This window comes from Terrapene carolina, unplaced genomic scaffold (assembly GCF_002925995.2).
Source record: "Terrapene carolina triunguis isolate 2854851 unplaced genomic scaffold, T_m_triunguis-2.0 Scaffold68, whole genome shotgun sequence".
Taxonomy (NCBI): Eukaryota; Metazoa; Chordata; order Testudines; family Emydidae; genus Terrapene; species Terrapene triunguis.
Window position 1 is genome coordinate 61,176,113 of NW_020664419.1, and position 17,840 is coordinate 61,193,952.

General features: G+C 44.1%; 1 protein-coding gene across 2 annotated transcripts in view; it reads left to right on the top strand.

Moving 5' to 3' along the window:
* TBC1D15 (TBC1 domain family member 15) overlaps window positions 1-17,840 on the top strand; it is a 95,902-nt gene that overhangs the window by 64,876 nt on the left and 13,186 nt on the right. For both annotated transcript variants that reach the window (XM_026648808.2, XM_026648809.2), the window contains 2 exons: window positions 5,246-5,345; window positions 5,808-5,905. In XM_026648808.2, coding sequence (XP_026504593.1) covers window positions 5,246-5,345; window positions 5,808-5,905 — 198 coding nt within the window. The remainder of the gene's footprint in view (window positions 1-5,245; window positions 5,346-5,807; window positions 5,906-17,840) is intronic.

Here is a 17,840-nt window from a genome sequence, read left to right on the forward strand (position 1 = left end):
CAAGAGCCAGCTGGGCTGAGGGAGGCAGGCAGGCAGCCAACTAGGGGAGAGAAACGCAGCACTGCAGAGGGCAGATCCAAGCTGCAGCTTGACTAGGCACTCAGCCAGGTAACTCTGCGGGTGAGAGCAGGGATGGGTGTCTAGGGCTCCCCACTCTTCTGGGATAGAGGGCCCCCTTAGAAGCCATGCCTGGAGTGGGGCTGGGCTGGAAGAGGCTCCCAATCTGATCTCTGTGATGAGCGGTGGAAGTTGGGGGAGGGAAGAAGGAGGGGTGTGTGCCCCAGCAGCTTGCCTCTATGTGTCCGGGCTGGAGGGTTGGAGCAGCCTCCCTGCTATATAGGTTGTGATGGGGGTAGACATGCACTATCGTCCTCTAAGAGTCCCACACTTGTCCAGGAAAGGGCTTGCTCTTCCCCAGCACTTCCCACAGATAGGGGAGTGCACACTTATGCTGCAGAGCACCATGCTAACCAGGACACTGCAGCCTGCTCCTATCCCTTCCCTGCAGAGAGGTGACACATGCGAGGGGGCATGTGCAGGGTCACATTCCCCTCTCTCCCCCCCCCCCACTTTTCTACTGGGGTTTGCCTGCCAAGCCCCCCACCCCTGCCCACTTGCTGGAGCCTGGGTCCAGGAGAGGCAAACAAACAGCAGGTAGGGATCATCTCTGCTCCCCTGGCTCAGAAGCTTCACTCGCTTGGTCCCAGGAGCAGGCTGCCTCCCCTCAGGCAGGCAGGCAGGTGCACAGGAGATAAATGGGTGTGAGATCAGCTCCCCCATGTGCCTCTCCCCCCTCCATCTGAACAGGAGTGGGAATGGGTGCCACAGTGGATAGGGGAGCAGCATGCTGACTCACTGCACTGTGCCTTATCCCAGGGAGGTTCCCAACACAGTGGTTCTGTAGTTTAGTTTTAATGGCAGATCAGCAATTAAGTAGGTGGTGCCTTTCTTCTGTGACCTCTTTGAAATCCATCTCCCTTTCTTTCAATCCTGATTGCCTATCCCCACCCTCAGGCTCTCTTATTTTAACTTTTTCCACTAGTTGTATTTATCAGTATACTGAAATTCCTTGGAGCAGGGCCTTGTCGAAGCTGTTGGGGAAAGTGCTTTGCACATTTCTATACCACATCAAGAATAAAGAAACTCCTTTCTTTATTCCCATCTCTGACTTAATCCCATATCCTGCAAGCCTCCTTCATCCTCTGGGGCTACGTCTTCACTACCCGCCGATCCGGCGGGTAGCAATCGGTTTATCGGGGATCGACTTACCGCGTCTCGTGAGGACGCGGTCGACTTTCCCCCATCCTCACCACCAGGTAAGCCGACCTAAAATACGCAACTTCAGCTACGGTATTCACGTAGCTGAAGTTGCGTATCTTAGGTCGGAACCCCGCTGTAGTGTAGACCTAGCCTAAAAGTTGCTGGGTTCCTGCTGTTAGTATGAGGACAATGTGTGATTGTGACTTAAAGTTTCAGGCCCTTAAACTGGGAGATAACTCTAGTGGGGATAGGCTCTGCGCTCCATGCCTCCCTCCCGCCCCGCTTCTCAACCCTGCTGCTCTGGTGACTTACAAATAGGCTTGATAGAATGCATTTTTTATTTTATTACTTTACGTAATATCAGTTGTTTATTTTTAAGCTTTTTTGTATGTTAATTTTTAATTTTCCACAGTTGTGGGAAATTATGGGGAAAGGTCAGATAATTTTTTTCATGTCAGTAGAAGTTGAGATTCGAAGAGTTCAAGCTTTAAAGCTGTTAAAACACAAACAGAGAAACAAAGTGGGTGAGGTAATATCTTTGTTTGGGCCAACTCTGGTTGGTAAAAGACAAGTTTTTGAGCTCCACAGACCTGGAGAAGAGCTCTGTGGGGTTTGGTTGGTGAAAGAGACAAGCTTTCAAAGTTGGGCCAATTAAATATATTACCTCACTGGCCTTGTGGCTCTCGTATCTTGGTACCAACATGACTACAACAATACTGTAAAAACCACTAAGTGTCAATATCACATGTCAAGATATGCAAAATCTAAAACCAGAAATAATTTGTTGATTTAACTATTCATTCAATAATAAATTAGTAACAATCCTAATTCAGTAGTTTATATTACTGAATTTTTACTCTAACAAGTTCTCAAGCAGCATTTTTCTTGCTTTCCCTATCTGTAAATGTCAGTTATTACTAATGGAAATATTCTTAGGGGTTTGTGTGTGTATGGTGAAATCAACAGCTAATTTCTAAATTATCTGCAAAAAACCCTAGAGTTTTCAAGTGCCTAAGTATCCCCTGGAATCACGGTTAAACTTGTTTTTTTCCCCCCCCCCCCCCCCCCCCCAAAATCTGAAATGGCGCCCTGGCGAGCCAGGAGTGGCCAGAGGGCTGCAGGAGTGCCATGGGCTCTGGCAAGATGCAGCCCCCTATGTGACAGCACGAAGCCCGCCTGAAGCACCAGGCACCAACAGCCACAGCATCACCGCAGAAGTAAGGGTGGCATTACACCATATACCGTGTCACCCTTACATCTGCGCTGCTGCTGGCGGTGGCATTGCCTTCAGAGCTGGGCACCTGGCCAGCACCTGCTGGTATCAGGCTGCCCTGCCAGTGCTTAATTTGTGCCAGGGCTGAGCTCTGGCATCTCTTTCAACACTGGGGGAGGCAGCGGAGCTCAGAGGTGATGGGGGGGTGGGGGAAGCCCAGCGAGCCTGTGGGGGCCAAGAGTAATGGGGGGCACCAAAATACGAGTTCGCTCAGGGTGCCATTTCCTCTAAGGCCAGCCCTGGATACTCCACAACATACTCCAATAATGGAGTCATACCAATAATAGACTTGTTCACCACTTACCAGAACAAGAAACGCTCGCAGTACTGCTCCAGAGCAGGCCTCGGACAGCACTCTTTGGGGGATGCTCTTCTCCTCTCATGGGACAAAGGCCTTCTTTACACCATCCCCTGTTTCCTCTCTTGCTGAAAGTCCTGTTGAAAATAAAGAGGAAAAAGCAAATGTCATAGTGATTGCTCCTACCTACCCAAGAGAGATGTGATACCCTTAACGGTCACAACTGGCAATGTGTCCGATCACTCTTCAACCCACTCCTTACCTTCTCTCGCAGAACAAAGGATGCAGTCTCCATCCCAGCCTATGGATACTACAGCTCAAAGCCTGGCTTCTTCATGGTTCCAGCATATAGAGATATCCTGCTCTGAGGAGTTACAGGAAGTGTTACTACACAGCAGGAAAGTGACTACCTGTCGCACTTATCTTCAAAAGTGGACCAGATTTCAGATGTGGTGCCATCCTAGAGGAATTACCCAACATCGACTACTCTACCACTAGTCTTAGACTATTTACTGACTCTTAAGAAATCAGGAGTCTCTATTAGTTCACTAAAGGTACACTTGGCGGCAGTAGCAACTTTTCATCAACAGATAGAAGGGTACTCAGTTTTCTCACACCCAACTACAAAGAGGTTCCTTAAAGGTATAACAAACCTCTTTCTCCAACCCAGACATTCTACCCCACCATGGGAGCTGACTTTAGTATTAAAAGTGTTGACCAGATTGCTCTTCAAACCTATGACCGCTTGTTCAGTAACGCACCTTTCAATGAACACGGCCTTTCTAGTCACCATCACCTCAACGAGTAGGATAGGGGAGATAGTGGCTTTATGGGGCAACCCTTTACAGTGTTCTTTCCTGACAGTCATGCTCCAACCACACCCAAAGTTCACCTCAAGGTGACTTCCACCTTTCACATGAATCAACACATTCATCTCCCTACCTTTTATCCCAAACCTCACCAGGATAATAGAGAAGCCATTCGACACACACTTGACATAAGGAGAACCTTGGCTTTCTGTTTGGACAGGACAGAGACCTTTAGGAAATCTCATAAGCTCTTCCTCTCCATTGCGGATAGGTCTAAAGGCATCGTGATTTCAGCCCAGAGACTATCTGAATGGGTCTCGAACTGCATCAAACTCTGTTATCAGGCTTGCAATTTAGTACCTCCATCTACAATCCATACACACCCTACAAGATCGGTTTCCTCCTCAGTCACCTTCTTCAAGCATGTCCCTATCGTGGAAAGCTACATGAGCATCTGCACACACCTTTGCAAAACATTATGCCATCATGGGGGACTCTGATGCCGATGCTAAATTCAGCTCTGCAGTATTATCATTCATAGCAAACTCGACTCTGAAGCCCCAGCTTCCCATTTGGGATACTGGTTGGGAGTCACCTACAGTGAGGCACCCCTAGGAACAATACTTGAAGAAGAAGAGGAAGTTACTCATCTTGTGCCGTAACAATGATTCTTTGAGATGTGTGTCCCTATGGGTGCTCCACGACCCACTCTCCTCCCCTCTACTTCGGAGTTCTCATTATTGACTCTGTGGGTAGAGAAGAAACTGAGGAGGGTTTGCCTGCGCAATGCTGGTTAGCCTCATGGCAGAGCACGGGGGGCACAGCCCATGTGTGGACCGAACAGACACTGCTACCAAAGTTCAACGATCAGCAGTGCAGGGATGCAAACATACCTAGTCTGGAACACCCATCTCGAAGAACCATCATTACTGCACAAGGTGAGTAAATTCCTCTTCTGTCCTGCTGGATTGGGCACAGCAGTGATGGAGTTGAGGGTCTGGTCCATAAAGAATGACTGTTATTGCATATATGATATACTGCAAAAATGAATTTTGTACATGCCCCAGCTCTTGTAGGGTAATATAATTTTTACAATTTTTATTAATGTAAACAAGTGCTCATTTCCAAGAACAACTTTGTATATGGGATGTTGTGAAACACAAGTACAATGGTTTAGAATAAAATACTCTCAGTTGTCCTCTGATAACATTTTAATAATTTTCTCTAGTCTGTCTATTCCTGCCTACAACTCTCTAGCTCCAATTTGGAGGCAGATGAATTTATTCACTCCAAATCTTGTATCCAAGTTGCAGTGTAAGTATGACTGTGGAAGATTAAGTACAAATATCCCTGAGCCAGAGACACAGTTCATTGTTTATTGCTTTAAGCTTCCAATTGAAGGCAAAAATTTACCAGAACTTGGCTCCATCCTTTTAAACGCTTAGTATGTGAAACAGTTAAAGGGTCCAACCTTCTGTTACCAGGACAATGAATTTAACTTGCATGTAAACTAATAATAGTGTTGTGGTTTATAACAGTATTTGACCTAGTGAACTATTTACCAGTATCAATACCTGACAGAGTGCTAAATTATTTCCCATCAAGCACGAGAACTTTGAGGAACAAATGCAGGGTATGAAGACACAGCTAATTCAACTGAGTACTTTGCTTCGCTTGCTAGACAGTGGATTTTGCAGTTACTTAGGTATGTGTAATAACTCAAACAACTTTATACTTTTAGAGAGAGATGCATAGACATTCTAAAGGGCCCTTACACACTTTTCCAACATGAATCTGTTACATTATTAATGCAGGACTGCCGCATTCTAATAATTTGGCTTTAGTACAATGCCTTTGAAAGAAAAGAAACTTACTGTTTTATTTCTCTGAGCCCTAGAGTGCGGAGTCCTTAATGTATCACTAGGTACGCTGTTGTCCTAAATGAACAATAAATATTCAAATTAAAAACATTTAATAGGTTTTTTTAATTGGTTTTCATGGATAGCAAAATATAACAGAACTGTGTTATGCCATTGATATTTAAGCAGTACTTCTCACTGATTTTATTGGAGACTTAGTTTTACAAATTGATGGCAGGATAACAGCCCTATAAGATGCATATTTTCTTTGTTTGATATTCATAAGAAATGTGACATTCTTTTCCTAGAATCTCAAGACTCGGGATACCTTTATTTTTGCTTCCGATGGCTTCTGATCCGATTTAAAAGAGAATTTAGCTTTCAAGATATTCTTCGATTATGGGAGGTAAGAACATAGTTAGATACTTATGGAAGATGATTGAAAGCAAAATCAAAGGCAGTGTAATAAAACAATGGGATAAATCTGACCTGATGGGGACAAACTAGTACAGCTTTTGTAGATAAATTGTGCCTCTCTAACCTATAAGAAGACTTTTAAAGTTACTGTAATACTGGAGTGATATGATGGATATAATTTACTTGGCTTTTCAAAAAGTATTTGACGAGATCCATCAGAAAAGACTCTTAAGGAAAATAACCACTGATGCTCTGGTAATGCTCAGGTCAGGGTTGAAAAACTGGTTAGGTTATAAGAAACAGCCAAAATAAATGTCTGCTTCTCAGAAAGGTGAAAAGTCTATTGGGGCATTCCCAGGATTGGTACTGGGGTTAAACATGTTCCATATTTTTATAAATGACATGTCTGATGAAGTGAATAGTGAGACAAGGAAACTTGCTTTCAACACAAAACTAACTAAGTTAATCCAAGTGGAGGGGGTTGTAAAATACTGTTGGAGGATTTAATCAGTCTGGGTAATTGGGCTGCACAATGCCAGAAATATGTAGATTAATATAAGACAATGCTTACTGGAAAAATGGAAATACTGATGGACTCTGAGCTAGTAGGATACTATTGTGGGCTGAGTTGGTCTAGGAATTATCCTGATGATGCCAATTAAACAAATTAAAATCTTGAATATAATTTTTAAAAGTGAGAAATACAAAATAAAATACAACACCACATTAAATGTTAGCATGATCTTACCCCAAATATATAATCAACTTACTTCAAAAAGGGTATAGTAGATCATAGAAAAGGTCCAGACCGTATAAATAAAATAGCTCAATTAATGGCACAAAGCAGAAGGGTGGGCAATAGAAAGATATTACATAAAACTGAATAATTGGCCTGAAACAGAAAAAAAAATGGAGACAGCCAGATTGAGGTATATACAATTATTATTACAATGAAAACTGATTTGACACTTTTTTATTCACTTTATCCCATAAATGAAAAAGGGGTCATTCAAAGAAATGGAAGGGCAGTAAATTTAAAACTGCAAAGAGGTAATAATTTTTAGCCAATGTAAAGTCAGCCTATGGAGTTTTCTGCCTTAAGAGGTTATTGAGGCAAATAGTTCATCAGAATTTCAAATGATTAGATAACTTTATAAATAACATTTACTAATGAACCACAATTCACAAATACAAAAGAATTTAGCCTATTATTCCATGGCATAAGGTGATCACAAAAGAGGAGTTTGGAAGTAGTTTTTTCCACCCTCTTTCCTTTTCCCTTCCCAATGGTGTAACACTACGCTGGCAATTTTATGTTTTTTTGAGGTTCCTCACCCCACCATTTTTGAAGCATCTGCTGAGGCAAGTTACCAGACAGTGGACCAATAGACTGTTCTGATGTAGCAGTTTTACATTGTTTGTCTCTCTCATATTTGGTGTTTTCTTTTTTTTTAATATCCTCAATAACATCTTCATTAAGTTGTGTGCTATGAGCACAGTACAGCGCTGCTATCGTTTTCCTTCAGTGTGTTGTACTGTGCACAAAGAGGCTGTAAGATCAGACCCTCAAAATTTAATCGGGAGAAATCTAGTTCAGGATAATGCCATTTTGAGCACTGTTGATTCCGAATGAACTATATAAACGTACAGATATTTCTAAAAAGTCTATAGAGGAATCTGAAACTCGGTAATACTAATTATTGGTTTGACATTCATAGAATCATAGAATATCAGGGTTGGAAGGGACCTCAAGAGGTCATCTAGTCCAACCCCGTGCTCAAAGTAGGACTAATTCCCAACTAAATCATCCCAGCCAGGGCTTTGTCAAGCCGGGCCTTAAAAACCTCCAAGGAAGGAGACTCCACCACCTCCCTAGGTAACGCATTCCAGTGCTTCACCACCCTCCTAGTGAAATAGTGTTTCCTAATATCCAACCTGGACCTCCCCCACTGCAACTTGAGACCATTGCTCCTTGTTCTGTCATCTGCCACCACTGAGAACAGCCGAGCTCCATCCTCTTTGGAACCCCCCTTCAGGTAGTTGAAGGCTGCTATCAAATCCCCCCTCATTCTTCTCTTCTGGAGACTAAACAATCCCAGTTCCCTCAGCCTCTCCTCATAAGTCATGTGCTCCAGACCCCTAATCATTTTTGTTGCCCTCCGCTGGACTCTTTCCAATTTTTCCACATCCTTCTTGTAGTGTGGGGCCCAAAACTGGACACAGTATTCCAGATGAGGCCTCACCAATGTCGAATAAAGGGGAACGATCACGTTCCTCGATCTGCTGGCAATGCCCCTACTTATACAGCCCAAAATGCCGTTAGCCTTCTTGGCAACAAGAGCACACTGTTGACTCATATCCAGACACTGTTGACTCATATCCATATGACATTTTATGTCAGTTTTGTATAACATCTCTATATCATATCTAAATATTAAGTGTGTGTGTGTGTGTGGATATACACACACACACACAGACACTTTAATTTTCTGTACTGATTGTTTTTTGCTATTCTAAACCCTTTCAACTAATGAATAAAGACATCTAAGATATTGGTGGAATCCTACTAAAATAATGTGTTGGGTCCTTCCAGTGCATCTTAAAAAATGTAGTACAAACATTATTTTTCAGTTTCGTTACCAGGAGAAGCGGAGCTAAAAATCACATGCTTAGTTTGCTTTTTAAAATGTTCAAAAACCCATTTAACATCTAATCAAGTTGTGGCATTTATGCCAACATTTCCTCCATCTGAAGATTACTGCCTTTCTTTTAGAAAGTTAGAGCCTGATTCACCACTACATCACTCCAGTTTTATAGCCAGGCCATTCTACTGATACAAAAATAGAGTGCTGTCAAATGTACATTGTAAACAGGAAAAATATTCCATTTCTTAAGTCAAACTTCTTTCAGATACAGTAAAAGTAGGGGTTACTTGTCTACAGTAAATGCAATATTTTCAGACAGAAGTTTGATTTAGCAGAGTTAGACCATTCCACTGTTATGTCACGGGTATTTGCAATATGTACTAAACACATGTAAGGGCTTTATTCACCACTGTGTTTAAACCCATTTTATGCTGGTGCAACTCAAATGACATAAGACTTGAATGACAGTGGTGAACTCGAACTTCTGTGTTAGTACTTATTACAAATATTCATACCTAGTGAGGTAGCAGTGGACATAAGTAACCCCTAAGATGACTGTATCTGAAAAGTCAGAGGGTGGGGGGAAGCCTTGTTCTCAATTTTTTTGAGATTGTTCATTTTGATAGCACTTGTATATGCTCAGTTTAATTTTTGTTAGTTGGTTTCACTTCCTTTCGCATCCGCTAGTATGTAACATTACTGTCATGCACTCCCCTGGAGGAGCTCATGTGTAATAACCTTCTCCGTGCTTTGTGAAAGACTTGTTATCAGTAACAACAACAGGAAGTCTGGAACAGAAGCAGCAGCTAGCAGCTGTGTACATGGATAGGATAGGGATAAGCCCCAGCACATTCATTTGCTCTCTTAGCCTTATTCTGTTCCCAGCAAAATTGCTGGATATCAACAATACTTCCATGGTAGTTGGATCAGGCCCTATAAGATTTCAACAGGGAGCAGAAAAACTGTTATAAAAACTTCTTCTTTAAAATATATTTTTAAAATTCAATATATCTGGTTTAAAGGGGTTTTCTATTAGAAAAGTCACATTTTTAAAAGAAATGTAAACTTAAAAAACTATTCAAGTTGACAGTAGATCTCTAACCAAAGCTGTATTTTGATAGGATTCCACCATCTTTACTGTAGGCTGGTGTCTATCATTCGTGTTTGGTGTACAATTTTAAATTCCTGGAGGTGACATTTTCTGTTCTGTATTCCTTTTAACATGCTGCTAGATCTCTGTTAATAGTAACTATACCTGTTATATTAGTGATTATATTATATATAATGATTAAGACCCTACCTGAATCGTGGGATGATCTTAAAAATAATTGCGGCTGAATTGCGGACAAGACATGGAAAATCGCGGAAAAGTAATAATGGACCTTTATTAATAGCAGTAATTTGGAAAAGCCACAGTAGATGTATTTGTTTAAGAAAAATTTGCTGGAACGATATAAAAACTTAACGATTGTTATGCCTTCAAATTTTTTTTGATAACCAGACAATTTGGTGCAACTACAGGGCCATGATCAGGGCAGGGCATGTGGGGCAGCCATCCAGGGTGCAAAGCTGGGGGCAGAGAGGAGCACAGGGGTGGTAGAAAAATGATGAAAAAAACGGTAGGGGATAGAGCCCTGCAACGGGCATGATATTGCTCCCTTTGCTTCTGCGCTGCTGCTGTTGGCACCACTGCCTTCAGAGCTGGGCGTCTGGCCAGCGGCAGCACAGAAGGTAAGAATGACAATACCATGCCCACTACAGGGCTCTGCCCCCTACTGTTTTTTAGCCATTTTTCCACACCGTTTCCCGACCACCACCACCTCCAGTATGCACCCTGGCCGGCTGCCCCGCCCTTGTTAGGGCCCTACCCAAAACTCTCCAAGATTATTTAATGTACTAGTGGGGGAGAAAAGTGTGTGTTGCAAACCTCAAAATGTAGGTAAAATTGTGGACTGTGCGAAGTACGCTAATTTAAAGCAAAATTACGGTGAAAGCCTAATACTTCGGAATCCACAATTTCTGCAATATTGCGAATGAATTAGGACCTTAATAATAATATCATGGAAATTTGAGTATACTGAAGATGGGTGGGCAATGATTTGATTTCTAGCAACATCCTTGCGTGGCAGTCAATGTGTGTTTATTTTATAGTGTGAGAACAGCAGAGTTAAAAGAAAAATAGCACAGAAGTGGACTCTGCATGCAATTCACTTTGATACAGTTTATAATATTTATCAACCCTTTTGACCCTGCCAGCAGGTAGGGGATCTTGGGGGACAACTACTGCACTGGTGGATTGCAAAATAAACTTTATTAAGAAAATGCAAAAACAGGGAAAATTCAATAGTGAGGGGTATGGGGTTTGTTAAGGTAGACAATTGGGGAGGGGTTTCTTTTAGTAAATACGATAGGGGGTTTCAATAGTGGGGTACAATACAGTTGGTAACCAATTAACACTGAAGTATAAATGTAACAGGTAGCTAACAATTTCTATGTAAAGGGTGTGTCACAGCAGTATATAACCAACTAACAGTTATGGGTAAAATGTGTTAAATAACCAACAACTCTAGGTAAAACTGTGTCACAGTGGTGTAAATGTAAAATGTGAGGGGTGTTAGAGAGAAAAAGGGTAACCAATGGGGTTTTATGCTAGACTTCAGTAATACAATTGAGGTTTGGCAGCAGTAGGAGTGGGGTGAGCACGTGGGGGAAGGGATTAAGAGAGAGACACACACAGAGAGCAGACAGGCTGCAAGTTTAAACAGTAGAGAGACTGCAACGGGTGACTGGGGAGTTCGGGGGGAGACACGGGCAAGATCGGGGGGCGGGGTTAGGGCAGCGGGAAGACAGACTTAACCACAATTATACAGAACACAGCAAAATCTTATCTATGATCTAACTTAACCAAGACTACACAAATTAGCAAGTAACAGAACACAATGGAACAATTCTTTAAACCTAACTTAACCACAGCTATGCAAAATGAAATTACAACTTATCTAGACTAAGAACCTGATTCTAATAGGTTCACCTTACACTTTGCCGCTTCTTTGATTGGGAGGGGGAGCAGTTCCGGAGGGCAGAGTGGTGTGTGCCCAGGGTACACCCCCGGGGGGGGGGTGTTAACTAGTGGTGGCTGCAGCAGTGGGGTGGCTGCAAGCTGGCAGCCCAGGATACAGTCCAGGAAGGCACAGCCTAGCAGTGGCACAGGCTTATTTCTAGCAGCAAAGGCGCTGCGGAGCAAGAAACAGATTACATATACAGACCTAGGAGTTAGCTTGGGTCTGTCTGCTGGGGAAACAAGGCCAGCAGCTAGGACAGGGGGAGTTTGCAAGAGGGAGTTCTTACCATTCCCCAGGACAGCAGCAAGCACAGATACAGGAATGGCAGTAGCATCGGAGGATGGAGAGAGGACTCGATTCGCTTACAATAATGAGGAGATCTCCAGGCACAAATTCGTTGTTCGTGGGAGGGGAGTTTAAAAACGGGGGTACGCTCAAAAACAAACGAGAGCGGGGAGAGGGCCCCCCAAAGACCCCTAGCTGATCAGACCAGGTGGCAAAGCAAGGACCTTCTCTGAGGTCTGATCAGAAAATGTCCGGCTTTAAAGGCAAACTCAGGCAGTTTCCCACCAGTACTTTTGATTGGCTCCTCTTGATACAGGGGAGGAGAGAAGGCAGGGAAAGGTTGCAGGTAAGCATAGGCATGCCTGGGCATGTTCTGAGCCACAGGTATGACTCATATGCTTAGTTAGTTGGCCACTTCAGGTCTTGCATTTCTGGGCAGCGCCCCCCCACACCGAGCCCGGATCTGAACAAAGGAACCAAACAAAGAAGCAAGAAGCCCCCTCCCCTGGCAGAGCAATGGCTCTAGTTAGTCTGTACAAGCCATTCCTATGAATAAGGCTGTGACTTTAGTTAGTACAATGGCCGGGAGGGGCGGCCACACAGGACAAACAGAAAGGAGAGGGGAAAAAGGAATGCAGCAGGGGGACAGCTGTAACAGACATGCCCCCCTGGCCGACCCTCACGGGCTGTGAGGAGGTTGCCCCATGCAAAGACCAAGGCCAGAGGGGTTACAGGTCCTCACTATCTAAGTAATCTAAGGGTGATGGTTCGCTGCTGTTAAGGGGAATGGAGGAGTACCTTGCCTGCAAGGGCTGGGCTGACACAACCCTGTGAATCAGCTGCTTGACCACTGCTATCCCCAACAAAAAGGCCACAAGAATAATAGCCACAGTAATAAGCCACTGCTTAATGGACTGGGCCCAGGATCCCAGCCCCCAGCTGGACCACTGGGCTTGCCACCAGTCCCACTGCTCACGCTCCTTACGAATTTGGATGGCGAAGGAGGATAGTTGGTTAGCCACGGCTGAGATGTTGTTCCACCCGGGCTGAAGGCGCAGGCAACATTGTCCCTTAAAGCGAGGATCAAGGTCCTCCAAGGCAACACAAAAGTCCTTCTGTAGGATGGTCTGGATCAGAAGACGGTTCTGCTCGGTGTAGTTGGCCAGGATTGTGAGAGCGTCACTGGTTCGACGAAGCCCTTCGGCTGTGATGTTGGTGAGGGCCTCCAGACCAAGCGACAGTCCCCGGATTTGCTGTAAAGTTAAACGCAACAGGGGCGAATGAGTTGTGTTTCCGGTCGTCACTGGTGGTGTTGCACGTGAATAGGGGTCGATGGACCCAGTTTGTGTTGTTGCAGGCTGAGGCTGGATACTGTGGAGTTAGGTTAGTGAGAGGGAGGAACTTCCAGAGGAAAGGGGATCCTCCCTCTGAGGCCTCCCATCTTGTGCAGGCGACACAATCATGTGATGAGGGGACATCTGACCGGTTCCCGCTGAGGACCTCCTGCAGGGCATAGGCTTTTACCCAGGCAACCAGGGGGTTTTCTTGAGGCGGGGTGGCAATCATGGCAGGTGATTTCTGTGAAGACATAAAAGAGAGGTTGCCCATCTAGGGCCTGTTACGACTGTGCACTAAGCCAGTAGTGGGTGATAGGTTAAGTGGCACAGCCGTCCCTTCTCCACAGCAAAACCTAGGAACTGAAAGGTAGAAGCAGCAGTGAGGACACTTTTAGGCAGACTTAGGTTCCACCCATTGGTGGATAAAGCGGCCTGGACCTGTTTAGTGACCTTTTGTACTTCGGTTGGTGTGGCACCAGTTATGAGAATGTCATCCACATAGTAGACGACATGGACATTGGGGAGGGATGGTACCTTTTCTAACGTGCGGGTTAGGGCCTCACTGGCACAGGCAGGTGAGTTTTTGTACCCTTGGGAACACGCTTGCCATTGGTACTGGACTCCCTGGTAAGCAAAGTTTAACAGTCTCTTGGGATCATAGAGGGGGACCTGATAGAACATATCTTTTAGGTCTATTGTACATGCCCATTGGTTTGTGTCATCCAGTAGGATGCGCTCAATAGTGGGGATATCCCATTTAGCAGACTCGTTGGGCTTGTGTGGTTTTGGGATTCCCCACGCACCGGATAGATATTTGCTCGCTGACACCCGCCGAATTTTATTCTCATTGAGCAGTGTCTCAATGAGCTGGGCAATGTGTGGTTGACCTGCTGGGGCAGTGGGTATTGGTCTGTATTTCCAGGGTGTGGGGTTAAGCAGTTCGGGTTCATGGGGAGCACTGGTACCAGATAGGGTGACAGGCAGTGCCTCGAGTACAGCTTCGGCCAGCTTGAAATGCCGTAACTCCTTGACTCCGAGGAGGGGCGTGGGCCCCACTAGGGCCCGAAATGTTACTGGTGTGTGGTTTAGGTATGCATGTACCTTTACTTCTGGGCAGGGCTCTGTGCTATTGAGGCCTTGCATGTAGATAGTGTGTCCTGTGGGAGTGTGGGGGATGTGAGGGGGAATAATGGACACCTGTGCCCCCGTGTCCAGCAAAAAGGGGATGATGAGACCTTTGTCAAAAACTAGCGGATAATAGGGGCGGGGGTCCCCTGGCTGGCTGCTGGCCGCTGCCAAGCACTCGGCCGTTATCCATTTTTTGGCTGGGAAGGTTCTAGTCGCTCTTCCCATCCCAGAGCTATGGCCAAGGCTTTTTGCTGCTCACTGTTGAGCTTACGCACAACCTCCTTAGTGAGGCCTTTATACAACAAGAATCCAAAAATTTTCCATTCTACGAATGAACGCTCCGGGTGCTGGGATCTGGGCTGTGGGCTGGTGTGTGGTGGGTGGGAACTAATGGGTAGGGCTTGGGCTGAAGGCCACCTTACCCTTTCGAGGGCCTCATAGAGCCGCCCAATGGGGCGTCCAGCATACCCCCTTAGCCACAGAACTGTCCCGGTGTCAGGGGTGGTACTGTTATCCATGGCTAAGTCAATGGCAGCTTCATTTATGGGTATTTCAGTGGGGTCAACAACATGCCGGAAGGCACCTTTCACATTTTCTTTTTAAAGAATGGATTGAGGTTAATTACAAAAAGGAGTATCAGATATTTGAAATAGATTCTTAATCTGTCATGGCTTAGTGAAATGAAACTTTCAAGATTAATTGCATTGTAATTAAACATTTTTAATTGATTTTGGTTTGGATATCACTCAGATTTATGCAGTTCTAGTGAAGGGCTGTGTGCATTGCAATGACAATTGTGCAAGAAAAAAATAGACTATTCTTTTAGCTTCAATAGCAGTGACCCTCAATCTTAAATAGAGTAGAAACTATAATTGTGCTAGCTAGGATAGAACTTACTTCTAATATCAAACCCCTGGCATCAAAGGCACAAACAGAGCACCAGGCGGTTTCAAGAAGGAATTGCTTATGCCTTTTCCCTGCTACCAGTCTTCTCTTCCCACCAAAATATAGTATTTTTTAACTGGCCTAGTGAATGTCTGCCTTCTGTGCAGCATTTGCTTTAGGACTTTATTGATTTCTGGACACAACAGCATAAAACTAATGATCCATTATAACAATTCCCGTGTTCCTGTATAGAGCTGAATATCCTTCATAAAACTTGCCACAGCATATAAGTGAGTTCTATATGGTAGTAAAATTAAATGCAACAGGTGTTTACAGCAATTTGAAAGGTCTGCTGTAACTCTGAATTGGCTATGAGTTTAAGGCTGACAGTCTCTCCTTACTTTAAATGCTTCAAGATCACCTTATAACCGTGGAGTAAACCTATTTTTTCATGCTCCTGTAATAACTAAATACAGTAGGTTGAGTGAAAGAGTTCTTACTTGAACTAGTCAAGTAAAGCATACTGTACAAAAAATGTTAACGTGTAATAGAATAGTGTGAAAGGGCATTCAACACCAAAGTACTACTTCTTTCCATTTTTACTGTGTAATTGTAATAATTAAGCAACTTCTTCAGAGTAAGCTGGAAGAGAGCTTACACATCTTTCTATAACTTTTGGAATGGGATAGAGCTAACAAGCGGTCTTTTCAAATTGACTCATTCATGTATATATGTATAGTGACATTTTTTATAGAAAAGTTTGTTAGGTTACACCTGAGTACATAATTTCAGTGTTTCAGTGTTTACCAGTGTAATATTGAAATGTTCTCATATTGTATTTGCATACAAAATGGAAATATTGTAAAAAAAAAAAAGTAACAAAAATTATAAAAAAAAAAACCCTGTATACACCATCCTTTATAATTAGCATTTGTTTGATACAGATTAAATGTTATCAGTTTAAGATGTGTAGAAAATTCTGATTAAAAATGTGAAAGTAGTTCGATTTATGTTTTGAGAGCAGTATATTTTACCTTAGAAATGCTGGGTGCAGGACATTAGTTCATGAATCAATAGCCTCATCTGCTGTAGGAAGAAAGAATAAATGGTAAATAGTGGTGTCCCCTAGGGATCTGTACTGGGATAGTGCTGTTCAACATATTCATAAATGATCTAGAAAAAGAGGCAAACAGTGAGGTCGCAAAATTTGCAGATACAAAATTACTCAAGATTGTTAAGCCCAAAGCAAACTGTGAAGCGTTACAGAGGGATCTCACAAAACTGGGTGACTGGGCAACAAAATGGCAGATGAAATTCAGTGTTGATAAATGCAAATTAATGCACAATGGAAAACATAATCCCAATTATCCATACAAAATGAGGGATTTAAATTACCATATATACTCGTTCATAAGCTGAATTTTTTTAGTAAAAAAGGGAAGCACCAGAGAAGGGGGTCGGCTTATGAATGGATATAGAGAAGGAGAGGTGGGACAGAGGGAGCAAGGAGAAGCAGCACAGCCAGCGCGGCCAGAGTCTCTCCACTTCTGGCCACGCTGCTCTCCCCCCAGCCTCCAAAGCAGCTGCAGCTCTGGGGCTGGCAGGCTGCAGAGCAGGCTGTGGCCGTGCTGCCTGGCCCGCCGGAGCACAACGGCCCAGCCCGCTGGAACATGCTGCGGCCGAGCCGCCCGGTCTGGCCCGCCGGAGCGGGCTGCAGCCGTGCTGCCCCGCCTGCCGGAACAGCTCCAGCCAGGCCCAAGACATCCTCCCCAGATAAGGTGGGAAGGGATGGGATGGGGAGAGTGTGGGGGTCCCGGGCTAGGGGTGGGGTCATGTGGGAGGTGGTCACAGGGGTTACTCCCTTGACTCCCAGCTTCTCCCCCCCACAAAAAAAAATTTCCCCACCAGTTGCTGTCCCAGCCCGTCAGGGTAAGCAGCTGGCGCGCCGGGACACTTTGTTTACTTAGGTTTAGCCAAAGTTTGCTGACCCCTGAATTATAGGGTTGGCTTATGAATGGGTTATAAAAATTTTCCATTTTTACTTATCCATCTTGGGGGGGAGGGGGGGAGTTATCTTATAAACGAACAGTCTTATGATCGAGTATATACGGTAGTTTATACCACTCAAGAAAGAGATCTTGGCGTCATCGTGGATAGGTCTCTGAAAACACGTGCTCTATGTGCAGCAGCTGTCAAAAAAGCTAACAGAATGGTAGGAACCATTAGGAAAGGGATAGATAATAAAACAGTAAGTGTCATAATTCCACTATATAAATCCATGGTACATCCACACCTTAAATACTATGTGCAGTTCTGGTCACCCCATCTCAAAAAAGATATATTAGAAATGGAAGACGTACCAAAACTTCCTAACTGTCAGAGTGGTTAAGCACTGGAATAAATTGCCTAGGGAGGTTGTGGAATCTCCATCATTGGGGATTTTTAAGAGCAGGTTGGACAAACATCTGTCAGGGATGGTCTAGATAATACTTAGTCCTGGCTTGAGTGCAAGGGACTGGACTAGATGACCCCTCGAGGTCCCTTCCAGTTCTATGATTCTAAGAAGGGCAACAAAAATGATC